We start from the raw sequence: 23,793 nt of genomic DNA, 5'->3' as shown, positions 1-23,793 counted from the left end.
AAAATAAAAGTCCCGCCTCGAATGCATCGGCCAAACAGGAAAAACTTATCGGCCGATGCCGATATTCGAAAAATGCCAAATATCGGCCGATATATCGGCCTTGGCGATATATTGGTCACCCACTAGTAAGTAAGGCTTTCAAGGCTATTTTATTCACTTAAACATCGGATTAAGTGATTATTTTCTCTTTAATACAGATGATGCCAATGTATTTTCCGACGAATCCGCTATGTTAGCAATAATAACGTTACCTGCTTGACATCACAGGGTTGCCAGGTTGCAAACAAAACCCGCCCAATTGCTACTCAAAACTAGCCCAAATTAACTGCGTTTCGAGGGGGTCCCCCTGTAAAAATCGTATTCCAGGGGCTAAATATCTTGTTATTGAGGTCGCTTCGACCCGCTGACATGAAAAACAACCTGCGGCAACAGTGGTAAAGTAGCCCAGTTCCACAGGAAAACCGCGGACTTGGCAACACTGTGATGGATAGTAATGTCTACAATGGTCACGAGCGCTGTCACGGCGCGACCACAACAGCTTGACTATTTTGGCACGGTCTCCCTGCTACACTGGTAGTAGTAAGACTTTCCTCTACGTATACATGTCCTTAAAAGTACAATTTTAGCTGTATTATTTGTGTCCCCTTCAAAAATTGCTCTTAAGAAATTTTGTTTATTGTCCCCCCCCCCCAACTGTTAGACGAATTTTACGCCCCTGCTCAGCATCGAAACTCTACTTAGAGTGTCTTTTTTATCCACCCAATTCTGTATCTGTCTATTTTCAATATCTTTTGTTTATTTTTAAAGAAGGTATGCGTGTCTCCATTTGGCATGTTTCTAAATTCCTTGTCTTGGATGTTCTCAGAGGCCAGTGTCTCCTCACACCTAAACATACCAGTGAGTGAAACTTGCACAACATCTCCGCTGAAACTCCCAAAATCATTTGCAGTATGGCACAGGGGGCGTCCCGACCTCAGCTGACTAAAGCTGCTGGAATGTGAGGTGTGTTCTGGGTGGAGGCCTCAGCGTTCCTCCCAGAGCACTTCTGCTTCTTACAGGAGTTTTAGCAAATGTTCATGTATGTTACACATTAAGGAAGCTTTTGATTGGTTGATGTATATCATTGGTGAAGTCTCTCGGGTTCAATCTTCAGGTGCTTCATCAGGGTACTACTACTTTGTAGGAACTTGCATGTGTTAGGAGAAATGTAATAAACTTTTCTGCTAACCACTTGTCCACAAAGGCCCTTAAAAATTACCATACAATATTTAAATATGAAATTCAGCAGGGATAGTGGAGGTCTGGTCTGCAGTTTTGGTCTCACTGCACCTGGTCTCACTGCAATCCTGCCAGAGGCTCTGTGCTGTGTTCCTCACCTTATACAATACACAATACCCAGAGGACAGAGATGGAAAGAGAAGCGGTGCTGATCTGTGAATGCATATGTTGGTGGAAAAAGAGAGGGAGGGATGAATAACTAAAGGGTTGTGAGATTTCTGTCTTTGTGCTTATATACATGGTTGGGGAGTAACGGAATACATGTAACGGCGTTACGTAATCAGGATACAAAAATCTAGTAACTGTAATCTGTTACAGTTACATAAAAAAAAAGTATTCAGATTACAGTTACATTTTGTAAAAAGTGGGAATACTATCAGGATTACATTTGTTTAATTTAAAATGAAATAAAATGAGTATTTTGACATAACGCTATATATTTAGTGCTGTTTCATCATAGTTCCTGGTAGAGCCCTGCACGGGACTCAAATATAGGCCCTAGCCCGGCCCGTGTCCGACAGCTTATCAGAATTACTGGCCCGAGTCCGTCTTTTTTTCCCCTTCTCCCAAAACAGCTTATACTACTGTTTCAGCTATTAAAATTGTTCAGTTTTGTATGTAATGGCAAAGTTATTATATTTAGTTTTCGTTTTTTTATTAAGTTAATTTAGAAAAATGTTTGGAGCATTTTTTGTTCGTTACAAGTTTTTGTTTTTTAAAGTAACGACCAAGCGGCCAGCGGTAGACAGTGAGCTGATCATAGCCTATGTTGGATCAATTTAGCCTTCTCAAATCATCACTAACACCTAAAATAAAATCTATAGATATAAAACAGTTCAAGCATATAACAATGTTTAAACGTTAAACCTAGATAAATGTGCGCTGTATCCAATAGTTTATGCGGAGTGGAAGCTAAAGCGCGCTTTGTAGGACATGGAGGCGCCAGCGCAATCACTTGAATTTTTTCAGTGGATACGCCGTCATATTTGCTCATAAGGGTAAGAGTAATACATCATTCGGAACTGTAAAGGGTCTACTTTTATTTGTGTGCACTCACAATATCAACAAAACATTGTGCTTTTATAAAATAAAGAAAACAAACATGATGCGCTTTCTGCCGTCTCGTCTTGAACAGGAGCCCTTCACAAAAATGAACCGAAACTCAGCGAATAGATGTCTCACAGACATGATAAATATATCTATAGAAAGCTTTAAATTACTACTTAACGAAATAAAACAAATCAAAAACAAAAACTCTTTCATTATGATCATAATCATAATCCGTAAAGATGCACTTCTCTCTAAAGGCGCGTCTAATGAGGAGATGGCAAGTCAGGATCGACAACTTCATCCTTGCGACACGACTCCGAAAACACTAGTTTATTAATAAAAAAATTAAATATTTCCTTACTACTTCCCCCTGACATATTCATGTAATTACTTTTGCTGGGGCTTTGCGGCAAACTTTATGCGTGCATTTGAACGCAGATCTCTTCAGCTGCGCTGACTGCATGCATGCTGCTGCTGCAGCTGGACAAACACCGTCAAGCCGCTCTTGACAGTCGCGGTAGCACGATCTCGTGTTGTTTCCACCAGCGCGACAAATTTTTTTTCATCACTAATTGATGGATGTCTAAAATATAAAAATAAGGAGGAGCCTAAAACAGGCCAGAGACCCGGCCCGCATCTGAACTATGACATGAAAATTGGCCCGAAGCCCGGCCCTAGGGGCGTAAAAAAGTCGGCTGAAATGCAGGGCTCTAGTTCCTGGTTTTGTTGACACATGTTGACTCACGTGAGCCGCCTGCTGGTGCGTGCGCAAATAACACCCGTCTACAATTATTCTCCTCAAACGCGGGATGAATTAATTACGATGCTTCCTGCTGGGAAAAACGTTTTCATGTCTGGAAATTTCACAGTTAATTTGTTTTCAAAGAGGATAAAGGAAATAACATGGTTGTACATCGTAAGCTATGCATGAAGACTCTTGCTTTAACAAAGGCTACTCAACCAACTTGAACATTTGCAGGTACGAGTCCGACTAGCATGGAAATCATCGTTAGCTAAAATTTAGTGTTTGTTAGTGCTTTAAAATTCCATGGTGTGCATGACTGCAGTTGTAAGTTTTCTAGCGGAAAATGAGCCTGAAAATGTAGAAATTAACATGAGAGTACCCACACCCCGGATCAGTCAATGAAATAAAGAAAGATTTTCGACATGTAGGCTTATTTTAAAATAGACTAATATGTATATGGTGTATTGCTGTGGGCTGTACTGTATAGCCACAAGATGTCTGCATAGCCTTTTATATAAATATATGGGCTGTAATATCTAGATGGTGAAACGACACGATTTTTAATAGTTTCAAATCGTTTTTATTAGTTTTAATTTTAAAGTCATAGTTAAATAAAAGTACTTAGATATTCCTTTTTTGACTTATTTACATATGTATCTTGAAGTAATCCAAAAGTAATCAGATTACATTACTTTTATATTGTGGTACTTGGATTACGTTACTGAATACTTTTTTAATGAAGTAATTTGTAACTGTAACGGAATACATTTTAAAAGTAACCCTCCCAACCCTGCTTATATAACAGTTAGTTTGTGCAACCACCTGCAGCAGTTATAGAACAAGACTGTAATACCCAGCTGCTCTTAGATAAGATTACATGTGTTTTGCACTACTCTGAATGCTTTGCAATAAATTTTATTAATGGACATATTAAAAAAAGATTTCTCCAATAGTCAAATATCAGACTGAAAGGCTTATATTATTGCTGTATTCTTTTATATTGTTGTAAAAACATTGTTAAATTATTACCTATATTGAAGTTTTATCAAAAATGATGATGATGATGATTCTTCTTCTTCTTGTTATAATTAATTTATGCTACAAGTTTGCCATGAAAATAGCTGATATGACATTAAATAATAAATAAATGTTTAATACTTTGTAAGACTTTGCCTTACAGATAAAGTGTGGTCTAAAAGTCTGAGATTGTTCTTTCAATCTAGACTTTTAGGATTTTGAAAAATTACATTAATTAAAAATATTCTGTTCATGTAGCTTACTTGCTACTGTCATTAAAAGAGATACTAAATATCTGAAATACTAAGATACTCTTTTCCAATTAGTATTCCACTTGATTTATTTGTAATATAATTTATAATAAAAATATATGTCTTAGAAAAATGCACAATTTGCTCTAGTGGTCTCAGACCTTTGGTCCCCACTTTATGGACTTTTTAAAATATCTGTTTTCTTGTCTTTTTATACTTTTATGCCCATTAAAGGTGAATTGTATACAAATATTTATTGCTATTATACCAGATGTGCATGCAACAAATAAAACTATTAAATGAGCCTCTACAAATATGAATTTGTATGCCCTTCAGATGCATTTTAGTCTGTTTTTATTTGCATTTACATGTGTTAAGTACACAGCTTTAAATATGTGATGTGTACATAATTATATCTAAGTTGTATGTAATTATATCTTAATTGCGCCTATATGTGACTTGGTAGTTATTTTTGTAGTTATTATTTAAATACACAGTAATTTGAGGCAGCAAATATGAAACTGTGCTGTTTAATTATTGTTTTGGAGTTTAAAGATGACTGTTTGTTTGTTTTTAGTGAATACTACTTTAGTCTCCCAAACCTGGAGCGTGACTTCTTCCTGAGGAGGAAGATGGATTCAAAAGGCTTTTTGCCCATCTCTCTGATCGCCAGTTTCCACAGAGTCCAGGCCCTCACCACCGATATCAACCTCATTAAGGAGGTGACTATTGACCCTTCACCTCTGCTCTTTCAGAGATTATTATCTTTAGGCTGTGTTATATCTGGTTTTTGTGTGTATGAGCAGGCGGTGAAGAACAGTGAAGTTGTGGAGCTTGTTGATGAGCAGATCCGTAGGAAAGAGGAGCCCGAACATTGGCCTATCCCGGGTCCCTCTCTGGACTCCCCGCGCACAGATTTTTCCCAGCTCGTTCACTGCCCAGAGTTTGTCCCAGGACAGACGTTCACCTCCCTCAGCAAAGGTTCTGATGTGTTCCACTGTTTAGCTTTTTTATTGTATTTTTGATTGTTTTGCAGTGTTGTTATGCAATTACACTGTTCTTTTGCTTGATTCTGAAAATAGCAGCCCTCATCACACACTTATTCTCTCTACATGTGCCAAAGTGTCATCCTCCCCAGTCAGTCAGCACATAGATGAACCCGGTCTGGTAAATGGCCAAACTAGTGATGACACAGATGCAGCCAAACCTCAGTCCAAAGAATCCTTTCCTTCAGACTCAAAAAGCAGATCTAGTGAAGCTGGGAATAGGCCTAAAGTGCGGTCTAGCAGTCTCTCTGATCCAGATGCCCAGCCGTGGATACAGGTGGAAAAACGGCACAGAAACTCTTCTGGAAAAAATAAGGTACTGCCGGATCTGATCCTAGTCTTGTGATATGTGACGTGACGTGATATAGGTCACAGTGTTTTGTAGGGATGCATCGATCCGATACTCAGTATCGGTATCGGCTCTGATACTGCCGTTTTCTGTCGGATCGGGTATCGGTCAGATGAGACCGATCCAAATCCGATATAGTGCGTATACTATTCTGTGTTATTGTTAAGCCCCACGAAAGCACAAAAACATTATAAAGCACCATAACGTTTTCGTGCACTATATTTGAAGTGTTCTGAAGCCGTTTCATAGTTTAATGTGTAGTATAGATGAATATTTAAGTCAAGTTCACGTAAACTCTTCTCCCTGCTGCAGCTGTCTGTCATCCTCCATTCAGCATTCAAACTGCGTGTCGCGTTCGGTTACTACAGTCAAAACGATGAAACTCTCTTCAAGAGCGCACAATAATTGAGATTTAAAACTGCTAAAAGAAAATGCTCAATAAAATATCGCACAGATATAATAAACTACGCAGCAATATCTCTTCCCTTTTTTATGAGGAGCTACGCGCTGTGTTGCTTCAAGCGCATCATTCCGCGCACTGGATCCGCATTAAGCGTTTTGTGCCGCTCTGTATTGGAGCCATACCCTTTCGTATTATACTTTTGCACAATGAAAGATTATTAATAGTCTTTTTTGTTCTGTTCTATCTATTATATATCGCTGCCTTCATTACTGTGCTATGCATTTAAAAGAAATGTCTTTTAATTTTATAGTATATATTTTATATATATATTTATGCTACTTGTTTTTCATGAATGTATTTTACAACAATACAAAGGGCAATGTGTAATATTTGACCAGATTTAGCCATACACTTATTAACTTTTATTTGTTGCCCACTAAATAATGTTGCTTCACTAAATGTTTAGTTTAGTTTAATGTTTTTATAAAATTATTGTGCACCCATGATTTTTCTAGAATAACTTTTACTGCTGAATTATCCACTTACCTTGTTTATAATAGTATTTTTTGTCATAGATTATGATTATATACTTTTTTCATTTGTTATTTTACATTAAAATTAAGTTGTCTATATTTAGCAGATTGTGTTTAACACACACAAGAGTGATGATCAGGTCAACACATAGAAGTATAGAAATTCTACATTGATTTAAAAAAAAAAAAAAGTGATCGGATCGGAATTGGCCGATACTCAGAATTTTTGGTATCGGATCGGTTCTGAAAAAATGGCATCGTTGCAACCCTAGTGTTTTGTAGGGGTGCACTAAATTCTGATCATTATGCCAACAATTGTTTTTATGTAACAGCATTTAAAATTAATTTAGTCATTTTAAATTCTACAAGTGAATTTAGCCATCACAAGATTATAATGTACAGTATTGAAACTGGAAATACAGTTTTAGATTTGGTAAAGATTACATTTCACAGTTTTATTAAATTGCCTTTTTTTAAGTGTTAGATGACCACAGAGGTAATCTAAATGAAAAACTATGGAAAAATGAGCATGATCAATTAAATTTACTCTACCGTTCGAAACTTTGGTGTCGGTAAGATGTTTTAAAATGTTTTTGAAAGAAGTTTCAAAACTTGAAAAAAATTGGTGAGAAAACTTAAAGTCTCACCAATGCTGTAAATAAATACAGTATATACAGTAGTAATGTGAAATATTACTAACATTTAAAATAATTGTTTTCTATTTTAATATTTTAAAATATATTTTATTTCTGTGATCCTGAAGAAATCATTCTTATATGCTGATTTGGTGCTCAAGAAACATTTCTTACTAATGTTGAAAACAGTGGTCCTGCTTAATATTTATGTGCTTTTTTCAGTATTCTTTGAATAGAAAGTTCAAAAGAACAGCATTTATTTGAAAGATATCTTTTTTTAAATCTTTTTGTACATTATTATTTGATCAGTTTAATACACCCTTGCTGAATAAAAGTATAAATCTCTTTTAAAAAATATTGCGCCTTCAAATGATAGTGTACAAAATCGATAAATGAAACTATCAGCCAATAACTGATAAGCAGCGCATGAAACAAAATAATAGGGATGCACAATACACTGTTTCTAAAGTCAATTTGAAGAATATTTGTTTTTCATTTTTTGGCTAATTCTCATTTCTTCATGTTCCTTTATAACTCATAAGTCTGCTTGAGCATTTTGATCACACACATATTTCCTTTTCCTCCTCCATATTTCTTCGTCCATCATTTCTTCTCTCCGTAATTCCATCTCCTGTCCTGTGGGTGTGCAGACCTCAGTAACTCCTCTTCCTCCTAGCCCTCCTTCTTCTCCTCCTCTTCCTCCTTCTCCTCTCCTTCTTGAATTGTCCCCATCTGCAGTTGAGTATCCCCCCTGCTTTCTGTGTTTTCTGCTTGCATGATTTTTTTCATATTTATTATGAATAAATAAGATATGTTTCATGTTTGCTTCAGGAGCACAAAGAATTGTTTCAGTCTAGCTCAAAGCAGCAGCCTGAGGCAGACCAGGAGGAGCTGGACTTCCTGTTTGATGAAGAAATGGAACGCCTCGCAGCGCCTCGCAAGAACACCTTCACTGATTGGTCAGATGACGATTCTGATGATGAACTTGACGACCGAGATGTAAACAAGATCCTGATTGTTACTCAGACCCCCCCTCACCTGCGGAAACACCCTGGGGGTGATCGGACGGGGAACCATGTGTCACGTGCCAAAATTTCATCGGACATTGCCAAAGCCATTAACGATGGTTTGTTCTACTATGAACAGGATCTTTGGACAAAGGAAGAAGGGCAGCAAGAGTGTGTCAATGCCAAGGTGAGAATGGTTGTGCTTTTAAAATTATATATTACATCACAAAAATAATTCTTAATTTATCTGTTGCAAAAAAGAGTTCTGTAGAATGTTCAAGCTCCTCACTTCCATATAGTAAAAGTGAATAGTGACCACTGCTGTGCTGTCACTGGTCAGCATCCACTTTCATTGTATGGAAGAGAACAGCTTGGACATTCTGCTAAGTATCTTTTGAGTTCTATTAAAGTCATTCAGGTTTGATATGATGACAAAATATTCATTTTAGGCTGAAATTTCCCTTTACCTTATTGATAAACATCATTTACATGTTGAAAAGTTATATTTCTTATAATGGCGCTGTGCAGTTGCCATCATATGAGCAACACTGAGTTTGAATTCATCTTGTCATCCTGTTTCCCCCGTCATTCCCTTAAATATGCTGTAAAAAAGTTCTGTTTTTGAAACAAGTCTCTTATGCTCATCAAAGCTGCATTAATTTGATCAAAAATATTGTAACAGTATTAATATTGTGAAATATTACAATTTAAAACAGCTATTTTCTATTTTAATATATTTTAAAAAGTAATTTCTTCCTGTGATTGCATCACTCCAGTCTTCAGTATCACATGATCCTTCAGAAATCATTCTAATATGCAGATTTTCTGCTCAGAATAATTCTTATTATTATCAATGTTGAAAACCGTTATGTTGCTTAATATTTTTGTGGAAACTGTGATCATTTTTAAGGATTCTTTGATGGATAGAAAGCATTTATTTGAAATAAAATTATTTTGTAACAATGTAAAAGTCTTTACAGTAACTTTTGATCAATTGAATGCATCCTTGCTAATTAAAAGTATTAATTTAAAAAAAAAATCTTATTGACCCCAAACTTTTGAGCCATAGTGTAAACAAAAAAGCTTCCTTTTAAAACAAAATGAGTACGTAATAGTAAGTAACACAGAGAAGATTATGCTGAGTGTGGTGTTTCAGATAAATGTCCACGCTCAGCAGTAACATGGGAATTTTCTGCTGCAAATGTTTGAATTGCTCTGTGGTGACCAAAAATATGCTGAAATATTTGCTTAAGATCTCATATCTCACATTAGGCAGCACATTGTGTCTTCGCTGATTTATTTCTCAACCAACCTGTGCACTCTTGGATTTGGCATGTGATCACAGACCTCTTTATATTATGTATTATATTATGTTTCAGTTTTATTAGGACATTATTATTTGTTTTTAACAGAACAGTGACAAATACCTGTGTGTACCCTTCACAGACAGCCAATCAGACGAGAGCTCTGTGAAAGCATATGGTCTAGGATGTGTACGTTCTTTTAGAGGAAAGGTTCTTGTCTTGATTAGATCCTCCAGGATAAAAACTCATGTATTGATGTATGAGCCAGTTCATATTGACATCAACAGAATCTGAGCCATTTGCAAATGTCAAAAACCCTGAAAGAATGTGGATCATATCATTTGAATCGAGTGGGTCATATCAAGTTTACAGTTTACACTGATATGTGTTTGAACTGTATGGTGGTGTCGGGGGTGCCCGCTTGTTCCCGCTTGTGAGAGTCGTAGCACCTGTGTTAACTGTGCCAAAGGTCTCTGTGGGCTGAAGATCAAAAGTACAGACACCTGATAAACAGCTGCACAAAATGACAGAAATGAGCACATGTGGTTTTTTCAGATCAGTTAGAGTTTATGATGTAGCCTAACTATCTAATATGAAATGATTTCTCATTTTGACAGTAGTGGCGTGTGGCTTTTTTGCATTAAGTTCTGTGCAGTGTGTATATATTATATATATATATATATATATAAACATTTTTGCTTAATGCCTGAGTTCTACATTTGTCCTAACCAGGTGCATATTTTCTCTCCCCCCCCTCACTCTTTTAGACCCCCAGAAAGAGGAAAACCCGTCATAGCTCTAACCCTCCACTGGAGTGCCATGTAGGCTGGGTGATGGACTCACGAGAGCACAGACCCCGCACTTCCTCCATCAGGTTTGTGGCTTTTTTTATGTCATGCACTCAATACTGAGGTGCCAATCTTTCAGCGACTTGAGACACATCAGCTAATTGTTTCAGAAAGTTGGCTCTACTTAACAGTCTTTCTTTCTCTCCCATTATCCTCCTCGTCCTCTGTACAGCAGCTCGAATGCGTCTCCGTCAGAAGGAGCTCCCGCGCTGTCAGGCAGTTACAGCTGCACCCCGCAGTCCCTGCCTAAGTTCTGGCATCCATCCCATGAGCTTTTGAAAGAAAACGGCTTCACCCAGCAAGTTTACCACAAATATCGGCGACGATGCCTTAATGGTACAATGATTGTTTGGTTTTTTACACAACAGCTGTTCTATCTATATCTATATCTATATTTATATTTATATTTGTATGTATGTATGTATGTCTGTCTCTGTCTCTGTCTCTGCCTCTGTCTCTCTCTCTCTCTCTCTCTCTCTATATTGACATCAACAGAATCTGAGCCATTTGCAAATGTCAAAAACCCTGAAAGAATGTGGATCATATCATTTGAATCGAGTGGGTCATATCAAGTTTACAGTTTACACTGATATGTGTTTGAACTGTATGGTGGTGTCGGGGGTGCCCGCTTGTTCCCGCTTGTGAGAGTCGTAGCACCTGTGTTAACTGTGCCAAAGGTCTCTGTGGGCTGAAGATCAAAAGTACAGACACCTGATAAACAGCTGCACAAAATGACAGAAATGAGCACATGTGGTTTTTTCAGATCAGTTAGAGTTTATGATGTAGCCTAACTATCTAATATGAAATGATTTCTCATTTTGACAGTAGTGGCGTGTGGCTTTTTTGCATTAAGTTCTGTGCAGTGTGTATATATGTCAGTTTGACACATTATGTTCTTGGTAAACTTCTTATTGACTGTGTTATGTCTGATTGACTATTTTATGCCTCTTATAGCCCTAAAAGCTTCACTTTCAGTGGCCAAATGGGTTTGAGTCTTTGTCTTTTATGACTATAAGGATGTCATTTCTGAACCGCTGCAAGTAATAACGGCTGGTAAACCTGATCAAGTGCACTGTCTGCAGTCAAATACAGAGTGCTTATGACTTCATTGTTCATACAGGCAGAAACTGGAAGCCCATCAGGGCACTTTGTCTTCTTCTCCTCTTTATTTTTAAATATGGAGTGTGATGCTCTACTCGTAGTTTTTATGCTTTTAGCCCTCTTGTAGCTGTTTGTTTGTACTCTCTATAATGTGTCAATGTTCCACATTTTTAGGATGTGGAGAACTTCAAAAAGCTCAACATGATCAGCCAAGACGAGTTTGATACTCTGACCCCTAAACTTCCCATTGACCCCAACCAGGAGGTCCCGCCCCCTCCAACATGTCAGACAGGTGATATCTATCTATCTATCTCTCTATCTATCTCTCTATCTTTATTTTATTAGTAAACAAGCAAACAGTTGATTATAAATAAAATTATTCATTTATTTAAATGTATGTATTTTTTTGTGTCTGTTCTTTTTCTGTAGATGATTCTAGCATGGCTCATTCTCTCCCCACGGATGTCCCAGAATCCTCCAGTGTGCCTCGGACCCCACGTACACCACGCACTCCTGGAAGACAGGACCCCACCAAAACCCCACGCTTCTACCCCGTCATCAAAGATAGCGGTGACCTTGACGGAAAAGTATGTTTGTAACAGGCAAACATATTCTGGGATTATAAGTTTTTTACACAACAGCTGTTCTATCTATATCTATATCTATATTTATATTTATATTTGTATGTATGTATGTATGTCTGTCTCTGTCTCTGTCTCTGCCTCTGTCTCTCTCTCTCTCTCTCTCTCTCTATCTCTCTCTATCTCTATCTCTATCTCTCTCTATATATATATATACTGCTTTACTTGAATTTCTCATTTTTGTGTATTTTCTTTCCTCAGAGAGGAAGCGATTAGGTGTGGGTCAGTCTCAGGAGATGAACACCCTCTTCAGATTCTGGTCCTTCTTCCTCAGAGACAACTTCAACAGGAAGATGTACGAGGAGTTCAAGCAGTTTGCCCTAGAGGATGCCAAGGAGTACTACAGGTAAGAGTTTTAGTCTGCAGACTCTGTCTGAAGAAGTTATCAGCCTTTGAGAATTCAGGCAGCTAATTCCAGAATAGCCAGGCAGTAAGTCAACCAAGTTCATTTGACCCCTTCTCAAGTGCCTCCAGTTTGGCAAGAGGGTGCATAAATGACATACCGAAAATATAAATGTTTCTGCTCATGAGTCCCTCTGACTATATACATAACCAGTGGTATAAACATAGGTATTACAGATGCTTCAAAATTCTCCCGATTTTGATTTGTTTTACAGAAAAAGCTACAGAAGACTTGAAAAATGGTTAATCTCTATTCTTGAAAATAATAAAATATGAATGAAATATTGGCTATCATAGCAATATCTCATGAGAGAGTGTTACAGCTGGCATTCATGTTCGACCTACATAACACACAACATACAAACACACTCACATTAAAATGGCTGACAAGTCTGAACATTGTTCTTTCTGGTCTGTCTTGTTCCTATACAGGGATGCATAAACTCTTCTGGTTGTTTACTCACAGATTGTTTGTATTAGTTGTTAGGCAATTGTGCATATTTCAGTACTAAATCCTGAATGCTGAAGGCTTGGACTCCTATTTAACTTATCTTTTGAATCAACTCATAATGCAATATTAAAATCATGTACAATATCAAAAGGATCTTGAACTTCAAATGCTATCAGCATCACAAATCTTGCAGATTCTTAAACAATAAAAAAAAATTCTGGGATCCCAGATCATTGCAGAATAATATTTTAATATTATATTTTATAATCTTGTGCATGTTTTTTAGGCACAAAATGACTGTCTTAAGGCAAGTGCAAACTGTAGTGTAAACTATACCAGCTCTGACTTTCTGCATGTATAGCATTTGCAATGTTGATAATCATGCAAATAATTGCACTGGTAAATGATATATAAGGTTTTTGTACACTATCTGCTGTGCTACCTGGGAAGGCCAACACTAGTTTCCTAATGTGTGTTCAAATGTTTGTCACAGGTACGGACTGGAGTGTCTGTTCCGGTTCTACAGTTATGGACTAGAGCGGAGGTTCAGACAGGATATCTTCAAGGACTTCCAGGAGGAGACCATCCAGGACTATGAGAAAGGTCAAACATTCATAGTTTGGCAAAACAAAAAAAATGCAAAGGCAGAAATCTTTATTGTGCCATTTTAACTTTGCATATCACCCACCAACTCAGTGTCTGATGTTTTGTGGGTGAAAATCACTTTTTGCATTGGTGGAAACTTATTAGTAAACCTTTTTTTTTTTTTTGCTGAAAGATGTGTCACTATGTGCTTGCATCTGATGTTTGGGGGTTTGTGTATACGTGTAGGTCAACTATATGGACTGGAGAAATTCTGGGCTTTCCTGAAATACGCAAAGGTGAAGAATCAGCCCATTGACCCCAAGCTCCAGGAATACCTCAGCAAATTCAAGAGCATCGATGATTTCAGAGTAGATGTGAGTATAAGCATCAGTCTTGCATGTTAATGTGATCCCAGAATAACACATTAACCCTGTGAAAGCCTAACATACGAAATAGTAGTTAAAAAAAAAAATTCTAAAATGGAACTACACCAAATACACAAAATAATGTTCTTTTTAGCAGCATCATATGACCCCTTTAAAACTAAAATTAAATCTAAAATGAAAAGGTTTACGTGTGTGTTTTATATTTAACATAATTTTTTATACATACAAGGTTTTTATGGCTCATAATATGATATAGCAGAATATGGAGCTCATACTCGAGGAAGAAAAACGTCGCAATTTTATTTAGAGGTGCAAATTGAACAAAAATATGCAATTTGGTGCAGTTGCTTATATATATACATAGGCCTATATATATGGCCAAAAAGTATGATGAAATTCTGACAGCTTGTAATCTAAATCAATAAGATTTCATAACCGTATATAATAGATTACATGCATAAAATTGATATAACTAACAGTGGTCACTATATAATAATCCCAATAATATATCTCAGTGAGATGATATTTAAATGCTCAGTTTTATGATAATTTATGATCAGCTTTGTATTTTTATTGTGGGGACAAAACGTAATGCAGTAATGCAATACATGAGAGATGTACAAATAAATATTCCTCAAAAGCCTATGTATATGTATATATGTATGTCACGTATGTATATCATATTTGATACTTACATTTTAAGGTGATTTATTTACTTTCTTAAATGATGTATGGATATTCAAGTAAACCTAAGTTGCTTCAGTCCAGTAAGTGTTTATCTTGAAATATTACTAACAATATAAAGATAATTCTTAGGTTTACTTTATAAAAATCAGTAAAGATTTTACAGCAAAAAATGTACCATGACCTGAAGGGGGGTGTTTTTAGAATTATACTAAAAGGCCTTTTACTTACTAAAAAAATAATGTAAAAATCAATAGTATAAACTATTGATCAGAAGGCATGCAGTAAATGTGTTTTTTTTTTTCAGCAAAGTTTTGATCATGTTGATAATTTAGAGGCCTTAGAAATTTGTATATTATATAGTAGGCTTTATAGGGTTAATAGGATTAGTCAATATACATTTAATTACTTTCTAACGGTTAATATTAGTCTGTTGAACTCTAAACCAAATGTAATTTCCCTTCTCTTAGCCACCAATGGCAGAGGAAGGAGTAAGGAGGAAAGCACACTCGTCCTCCGCAGGGGACGAGGTGAAACGTAGGCGGCACAACTCAACATCATCAACGAAACAGACCCCAGTTGCCAAGACATCTTCAGACAATCAACCAGCCGCAGGAGTGATGGCAAAAACAACCACAACGGATCAGGCCGCTGCCCCAACGACAACGAAAACCACCAATCAACCATCAGCCAAGCCAGTCACAGCCAGTCAGAAACCAGCACCTGGTTCCGCCGAAAGCAGCACGGCTAATGACCCGTCTACAAAAGCTCCACCCAAAGAGAATGTGAAGAAGAATACCTCATCAGATGCTCGTAAAGGAGAGGCGGCGACGAGCAAAAGCAAAGATGCCCAACAGCCAAAGAAATGAACCTCTTGCTACACTATATACAGTATTTTAGTGTGAATATAACTCTGGAGCTGTGAACAGATTTTGAGTGCTGGTGCAGGCTTACGTTTTACACCGTAACCTCGGAAGTGAGCCAGTCAAACCGTTAGAGCAAAGACCAACTGTCAGACCGTTGCATTCACAAACTGAAGAGTAAACCAGAAATATCCTTGTGTTGTACAAGGTGCTTTTTCTGGACAGGTTAACTTCCATAAGAACTTTTGTTTTTGTTTTTCTTTTAAACTTTCTTTTTTTTTCTGCAGTTAGTAGTTTCAGAATCAATTATGCATGGTGAACTTGTTTTGCTGTCAAGTTTACAGAAGGTGCATTCCTACATTGAATGCCATTTTATCTCTTTTTAAAATGAGTTTTACCTTTGCAAATGCCTTACATTTCAAAAGCAACAAATGTATATATATATTACAGCTCTGTCAGCATAAGTAATTAATAATCTCTTGGTTTTTAAGTGTTTTTAATTTGTGCGAAATGCACAGTACACATATTTAGTTCAGTTATTTTAAAAACTCAAACAAAAGCTCATCAAACAATAAAAACTTGAACTTAGGTTGACACAAGATAACACACTATATAGCTTATTGCATTTTTTGCTCTTTTAGCTTGTGTAGGAAATATGACAGTGATGGAATACTAAGTTCTTTATGCTTTTATGATTAACTGAGTGTCTGAGCTGAATATCAGAGAAGTACGTAGATATCAGTGGTGAGGGATTGTAAAAAATGTTAACATCATCAGGAACTACGGGATGTTCCTGCCTTTAAATGAATATTGTGCCGTTCACATTGCGAAGTTGGTGATCTCAAAGACGCCACGTCTCCAGTTTAGATGTAGAGTAGAGGAAGAGAAGACATCTTTTTGACCTTTTTGATCATTTTGACTTAAATTTGAAAACATCTGTGTACTTGAAGTTTCTAAGAAATGTTAACTTTTTTAGAGGAATTATTCTTCCTTTTAAATTTTGAATCCTATTGGAGTTGAGTTTGAGAATTTATTGTTTTACTCTCTTTTGAAATCTTAATTGATTATAATCTTTTTTTTATTGATATTACTGAGAGAGTGTAGATGACTGCAAACATGGTGGCCCAGAGAATACTTTGATTTGCATTATATTTTTATTTTTCAGTTTGGATCGTGGCTAATAACATTGAATCAGTGTTTTTTCTCACTTATGATCAGTAATTAGACACTGAATTAATGTCCCGATTGTATCATATTTGCTTATGAAAACTGTACATAAAAAATTTTTAGAAGCAGCTCTCTAATTTCAATCAATTCATTTTTATTGATTAAAAAAATATTGATATTTTTGTTTGTGTGCGCTTGTTGTGTTGTATGTATGTTGGTTTAATTTTTTCTTTCCTCATAAATTGTAAAATGTAAAAAAAAAAAAACTTAAAATATATTAAAATCTGTTTATAAAACCCCAAAATAACATATATTGTATTTTTTTGTTGAGTTCAAGTCAGGCAATGTGTGCAGTGTAATGTAGTTTTACTGAGTCTTACACATTCCACACGTTGCACATTTTGAAAAAGAAAAATCCATTAACTTTCCAGTTATTTGGATTACTGGATAATGACTTAAAAATAATAATAATAAATAATTTGCACTCACAAAGAATAATATATATGCTCAATATTTTAGAGTCGAATGTAACCTGAATCGTGTGCATTTTCCATGACTAGAGGAACCCTCTTAAAGACATAATAAACACACTGAGAGCAATCCAGCTGCTCTGTTGTAAACAATACGTCTAGTATACACTATAAACAATTACTTTTGACGTTGTAAAGAATAGACACTTTTTAAACAATAACAATAAACTATACAGAAACTGCAGGGGTCAAGGGTCATTTTGTACTTTAGCAATAGTAAAGATTGTAAATTCTGAGTTGTGAAAATAAAGGGCTCATAAGGGATACTGTTATCTTTGTTGAATTATGATTATTATTATTTAACAAGTTATGTCATAGCTTGCCATATAATATTTAAAGCAGTTAAATAAATTTTGTATTTAATTCGCGTTCATTTTTTTTTTAATGTGTGTGTTTTCAATATGAAACTTTTGAGCTGCAAGCTAATTAAAAGCATATTTCCTGCATATTCTAGTATTTTATCGCGGTCAGCTACTGATAAATATAATCATAACAGTTAGCGCCTTTTCATTATCTAAAGCCTTTGTCTGGTCGCATCGGGTCGCATGCGCTCGGTGGTCTTGTAAGCGCCACGCTTGACATAAAACTACAAATCCCAGGTGCCAACGCGGTGTTCCGGTGACAGACAGCCAATCAGACGCGCCCCTGAGTGCCAGCTGGGCGGGCGCGCGCGGTGGGAAGGCGCTATCGTTGCAGTATGGGGGACGGTAGGAGTGCAGCGGCGGACACTAGCGGCGGGCAGGGGACGACGGAGGAGTTGGATCCGGGGACCGGTCTCGGTATAAGCGGCATGCTGCTCGATCTCAGCGTTCTAGTGCTCTTGCTGGCCGCGTGTTACGTGGTTTACGCGCGGTGGTGGAGGAGGGCGGGTGCGGACGCGGGCCGGGACAGCGAGGCCTCGCCGCTGCCCAAGATGAGGAGACGCGACTTCACCCTGCAGCAGCTGCGCGAGTACGACGGTGTGCAGAACCCGCGCATCCTCATGGCAGTCAATACCAAGGTCTTCGACGTGACCAGCGGCAAAAAGTTTTACGGACGCGGTAAGGAGAGCCCTCACACCCTCATTCAGCGGTGTTTTTTTAACTTCAGCAGTGGAAAAGGTACTAGTATCCAGTAAGCAAAGTCTACTAAAGCTTACGTAATATGGAATACGTACTAACAACTACTGGATAGTTACTAGTGACTAATAAAAAAGTATTAGCACCTTATTAATGTTCTCGGTAGCACTTTATTTTGCAGTTTCCCTGTTACACGTTACTATAACAGTAACAGTACATTATGCTTAATTACAAGAAACTAGCCACAAACCTATAGTAAGTATATGTGGTTTATTAATATTTCTCAGTATTTATTTGTATGACTACACTATAACAAGGACATCTTAAAATAAAGTAACTTTTTTTATACTGAAACTGTAAGTACCCTGCAACAATTGAAATGCATACTAGTCTGCATACTTTAGCCCTTTCTAACTAGTAGTAATGGAATAGTTACATGTTACAACTGGATACTAGTAATTATTCCAGCAGTGACTAGCATCTGTTGAATAAGTACTAGTGACTAATTGTATAGATACTAACCAATAATGAAGTACTAACATCTAATGAGTAGTTACTAGTGAAATAGTGAAGGATACAATCAGATTACTGGTAACACTTTATTATGTTGTCCTTGTTACACTTTACATGTAGTTGCTGTAGTAATAATAATAAATTATGCCTAATTTTAAGCAGCTAAACCTATAGTAAGAGCATGTTGCTAATTAATATTACTCGTAATAAATAGTACAAAGTAACACAAGCAGATACTAGTTAGTTTTAAGAAACAACAGCTTGCCATAGGAGAATCACTTGTGTGGTAACCAAATTATACTTGTCAATACTCTGGTCAGAGGAAAGCTAATACTGGTAAACACTGTACAAGGTAAAGTCACACAAAGCCTCTTTCTCCCACAAACCCCTGCTGTGATGGTGCATGGGGTGGTCTGATGTCTTATCAGAGTTTGCCAACCTCTTGACGGGCCCTTTGTCTTATTCATAACTGCGGTTCGCTTTCTCTCACTCTGTTTTGCCCTGGTGAACTCTTTCCCAGGCATCAACCTGTCATGTCAGTGCATTTTTGAATGAGAGCTATGTGTGACGTGGACATACGGGGTGAGAACCATGTGCTGGCACACCCGTCAGGTATGTACTGTACAGTTACAGCTGTACCATGCAATAATCGATATGCTTATTTTAAACGCGTAAAGCTAACAGCTTGATTTGCTGTGATGGATATTAGGTCAGCTAAGTTTAGCAGTGGCCTTGGTTAAGAAATCAAGCACCGAGCTTCATTCCTTCCTCCCTCCCCTGCAGAGAAATGCTTGTTTCTTTCCCCTGTGCTTTAAGAGCGGTTTACAGGCTTTCAGCTGCTGTGCAAAACAGCTGTTTGCTACACAGAATACTTGAAATATTTGCTCTCAAAGGCAGAACAGCAGTCTTTAGTCTGTCTGGAGTCTATATTTGGAGACCAGGTCAGAAGTGAAACCGAGAATGCACATAAAACTACCAGGATTGCCACAGCCTTTGATTGCATTTACCAAGTTTTGATTCACAGTCCAAACTAGAGCCTCTGATTGGGCCTCACATCTCCCTCTGCTATATTTGTATATGAGATATGTTATCTGACCATCTGTGGTGTTTATGGGGGAGCGCAGGGCGTTCAAGGTGTGTTGTCAGCAGTAGACCAGACTCTGACCAGTTCGTCATTCGTTTAGACACCTGTAGTCCCGTGTGGCATCTTGCAGCATTTCACCCAGACAGAATATGAGATCAGTTTTATTTACCTGTTGCTGCATTCATTTATAACCCCATGAGACTATAGCAGAGGTTTGTACTTTGTAGGGAGACGTGGTGTCTTATCACTTGACCATAGGGTAGCTTGCTTTTTGGTCAATGTTTGGCTGGACCTGCTTGTTTCTTCTAAGACTATTATTGCTCAACTGCTGAAAAAAAGAGGGAGTGCGTCAGTTGCACATGGAGATCAGATGATGAACCAAAAGCAAGTATCAAAAGATGGCCTTCTGATTGCCCCTACTATTGCCTTCTGTTCTGAATAAACCTAAATGACTGAAGCTCAGTCTCTCTGTCAAGAAAGAGAACAGAAGAATCTACACATGCCAGAGCAGCTTAGTCATCATCAGGCTTGATCTGGAAGGCTTTTGGCAGTCATACTATTTATGAATCATGGATTCTAGTTCCCGTTCAAGAGGTTATAGAGTAAAACTCTGAATGCAGTAAGTATCAGTGATGTGCCTGTCTTCTTGTCATCTCCATTTATCACATCTATTCATTTGTTTGTCTTGATAGGTGACTGAAGTTCATCAGTCTGTTGTGCTCATTTGTCACGTTTCAGGTTTGGGAGGAAAGGTGAGGCCTGAGCTGCAGTTGATTCTTGTTGGTGTGGTATAGTGTATTGTCACATTCATTTCCTTACTCAGTGCTGTGTGTTCACAGAATCTCTCACAGCTGTTTTGGAGTAGCTGTTTGTTTACCTGCATTTCTCTGGTTTGCCTGAGCGGCTCCATTCATCTCAGCTGTTTGGTTGTTTTTGAGACGACACTCCAGCTTGTCTGGGATTGTCTGAGCCACTGACTCCACAACTGTTTTCTTTTAGTAGGTTCACAGCAGAGTTTTGTTTTGATTGCATTTCAGCTGGGTTCTTCCAACTTTTATCAGGCAAAGGATTTTTTTGCATAAAATTATTTATTATTAAATTATTATTTAATTTATATTACAATTAATATTATTATAAATTATTATTATTAATAATACTGCTTAAAATAACTCTGTGTAGTAAATGCCGCTCCATCTGAAAGCACGTGCTGGAGATTTACTACTAATCACCAGAAGCGGCTTTACTGACGAGATTCGCATGAAAATCACATTCGATTTTTTTGCACAGCCCTAAAGTGCTGCTATTATTTTAAACACTTTGCATACTTTACCTTCATTATTTTACTTCAGACAATAATTATTAAAAGTTAATTAATTTTTTATTTTAATTGAACTTTTTTTTTTATTTTAATCTTTGGGAAATGTGGGAGGGACATTTAGCTTAATTTTAACTTCAGTTGAAGTTAAATTATGTTTTGTTTAATGCATAGTTGCTGTTGTTGTTTTAATTTCACTAATTTATTTCAGATCAGACAATAATTGATTAATCCCTGGCAATATTGGATTTTTCAGTTCTAGTTCCTACATCTATGATGTGCAGAAGTTCCTAAATTTGTATTGCTGACCTTAATGCTCACAATATGTCTTTTCTTCCAGAGGGCCCCTACGGGATCTTTGCGGGACGTGATGCTTCTCGGGGTTTGGCAACATTCTGCCTGGAGAAGGATGCATTACGAGATGAGTACGATGATCTTTCAGACCTGAATGCTGTACAGATGGAAAGTGTTCGAGAATGGGAGATGCAGTTCATGGGTAAGCAGGAGAATTCTACTTTGAGTTCAGAAAGGAAATGCATAATATGCCCAAAAAAATCTTAAGTGTCTGAAAGATTTCCCCCGGTTTCACAGACGAGGCTTAAGCCTAGTAGTCCCAGCCTTAAAAGCATGTCTGAGCTGTTTTAACTGAAAGAAACTTGCACTAACATATCTTAAAATATATCAGTGCCATTGTTTTGTCTCAAGATGCACACCAGTAATGTTTTTTTTCTAAGGAACGTTTCTAAAAGATACTTAAATGTCCTAATTGAACTATGGCCTAAACCTGGCTTAGTCAGAGCCCTGACTGTGAAACCAGGCCTTTATTGGGCTTTAGGGTAATCGGAGCTAGGAAAGTTATGCATTTAGGTAGGTAGTTAGTTATCATTCCTCCTGGACCACAAGCTCTGCATGTTGTTCCTGTTGTGCTGGTTCGGGCTGATCTGTACATTTACTGTAATCACACAGCTGATGCAGGGATGGGGTACTGGGGAAATTCTCTAGATGATGAGTGACGGTGACCTTTAATTGTCCTGTTCTTTCTTGTAGATCAGAGAGCTATAAAAAAATGAATGCCAATATATCAGTTTTTTCCTGCTCCATTATTCAGCGTTGGTGTGTCAGACGGTCTCTAAATGAGATAAGATAAAAAAAAGACTGGGTAGTCAGTACCACAAAATAAAGTAAAGAAAAGTGCCCTCAAAACAAATATAACATGAATCGAACGAATGATTCTTATGAGTTGTTCTTCTTAAAGTACTTATACGTGTATGTTGGGGAGAGTGACTCTTGTTCTGTAGCCACATTCTATGAGGTTTATTCTTGACTGCTCTAAACTGATTGTTTGATTTGGTGTAGCACAGTCTCATATCTCATATCTGTTTGTGTTGTTGTGTGCGATGAGGAAATGTGAGATAATCTGCCTGACTCCCCTGTCACTATGTGTGGGGAAAATCAGGCATGTGATAATATAACAGATTAATGCTGCTTGACAACTATGTTACTCTGGTGACAAAGCATAAGACTTTTCCACACTGCTTGTTTGCTTTGTTACTACCAGAGGTGTATTCATGCTTAACGCCTTATAAGAACCCTCTAAAAATAATTGGTAAAACATCTAGTTTAAAATTAAGTTTGATATGTGCACATTTTTATTAGGTTTTGGTAAAATTTGTACTTCAAATTAAATTATTTTCATTAGTTGGCAAAGCTACATTTCTAATTTTCGTTTTTAACTTTTCATTTAATATTTATTAATTTATTAATATTTATTTTAATTTTATTTAAAGCTGCAGTCCGTAACTTTTTTTGGGGTTAAAAATGATCCAAAATCAATATTTGAGCAAGTACATAACCAGCCAATGTTCAAAACTATCGCCTTACTTTAGCCCGATTCACAACGGTTAGCTTATAATAATTAGGGATGCACCGATACCACTTTTTCCAGTACTCGCCCGATACCGATACTTTTATTTTTGGTACTTGCCGATACCGAGTACCGATACCGATATTTTTATTGCATTTGTACATTTTTTAAATATTGGGTACAGAAACCAAAAGGGTATGTATAATGTTAGTTGGTTAACTTCATTTATCAAATAGATACAGTCAAACCAAAATCTATTTAGACACCTTCATCTTTTCTCACATTATCACAGTTTATTCGCTATAGTTTAGAAAATGGTAATAAAATATGACAAGAACTCAGAGTTAAACTGTGTCAGAACAAATTCAGCTTGATAATGTCAGATAACTTTGATAGAAAGGTATGTAATAGATTACAATCAACCAAAAATTATTCAGACAGCTGTTAGTATGACAGTATTTACACAACTATCAATACTTAGTCGGGCAACCCTTAGCCTTAATGACAGCCTGTAGTCTCCAGGTTCATGCAAACCTGAACTTAATTTTTTTTTTCCCAGGCTTGGTCTGAATAATTTTTGGTCCCAAATTTGTATCAATTTTACTGGTAGTCCACTGTATGAAGAATTTTTGGGTATGATTTGTCACAGTTTACTTTATTTTGCCATCCTCACTTACATAAAT

The 23,793-nt window shown here is 37.0% G+C and overlaps 2 protein-coding genes across 2 annotated transcripts in view; both read left to right on the top strand.

Moving 5' to 3' along the window:
- LOC107711964 (la-related protein 1B-like) overlaps nt 1-17,012 on the top strand; it is a 44,180-nt gene extending 27,168 nt beyond the window's left edge. The window contains exons 7-17 of the mRNA XM_016517071.1: nt 4,919-5,063; nt 5,148-5,322; nt 5,465-5,703; nt 7,958-8,044; nt 8,139-8,501; nt 10,386-10,492; nt 10,639-10,802; nt 12,410-12,554; nt 13,555-13,664; nt 13,893-14,020; nt 15,187-17,012. Of these exons, the coding sequence (XP_016372557.1) occupies nt 4,919-5,063; nt 5,148-5,322; nt 5,465-5,703; nt 7,958-8,044; nt 8,139-8,501; nt 10,386-10,492; nt 10,639-10,802; nt 12,410-12,554; nt 13,555-13,664; nt 13,893-14,020; nt 15,187-15,585 (2,062 nt within the window). The 3' untranslated portion in view covers nt 15,586-17,012. The remainder of the gene's footprint in view (nt 1-4,918; nt 5,064-5,147; nt 5,323-5,464; nt 5,704-7,957; nt 8,045-8,138; nt 8,502-10,385; nt 10,493-10,638; nt 10,803-12,409; nt 12,555-13,554; nt 13,665-13,892; nt 14,021-15,186) is intronic.
- A 944-nt stretch (nt 17,013-17,956) lies between these two features.
- The window catches only part of LOC107711856 (membrane-associated progesterone receptor component 2-like), an 8,614-nt gene continuing 2,777 nt past the window's right edge, over nt 17,957-23,793 (top strand). Inside the window, exons 1-2 of the mRNA XM_016516918.1 lie at nt 17,957-18,316; nt 21,587-21,742. Of these exons, the coding sequence (XP_016372404.1) occupies nt 17,974-18,316; nt 21,587-21,742 (499 nt within the window). The 5' untranslated portion in view covers nt 17,957-17,973. The remainder of the gene's footprint in view (nt 18,317-21,586; nt 21,743-23,793) is intronic.

This window comes from Sinocyclocheilus rhinocerous, unplaced genomic scaffold (assembly GCF_001515625.1).
Source record: "Sinocyclocheilus rhinocerous isolate Xijiao unplaced genomic scaffold, SAMN03320098_v1.1 scaffold2117, whole genome shotgun sequence".
NCBI classification, from domain to species: Eukaryota; Metazoa; Chordata; class Actinopteri; order Cypriniformes; family Cyprinidae; genus Sinocyclocheilus; species Sinocyclocheilus rhinocerous.
This window is presented reverse-complemented; position numbering and strand designations above follow the sequence as displayed.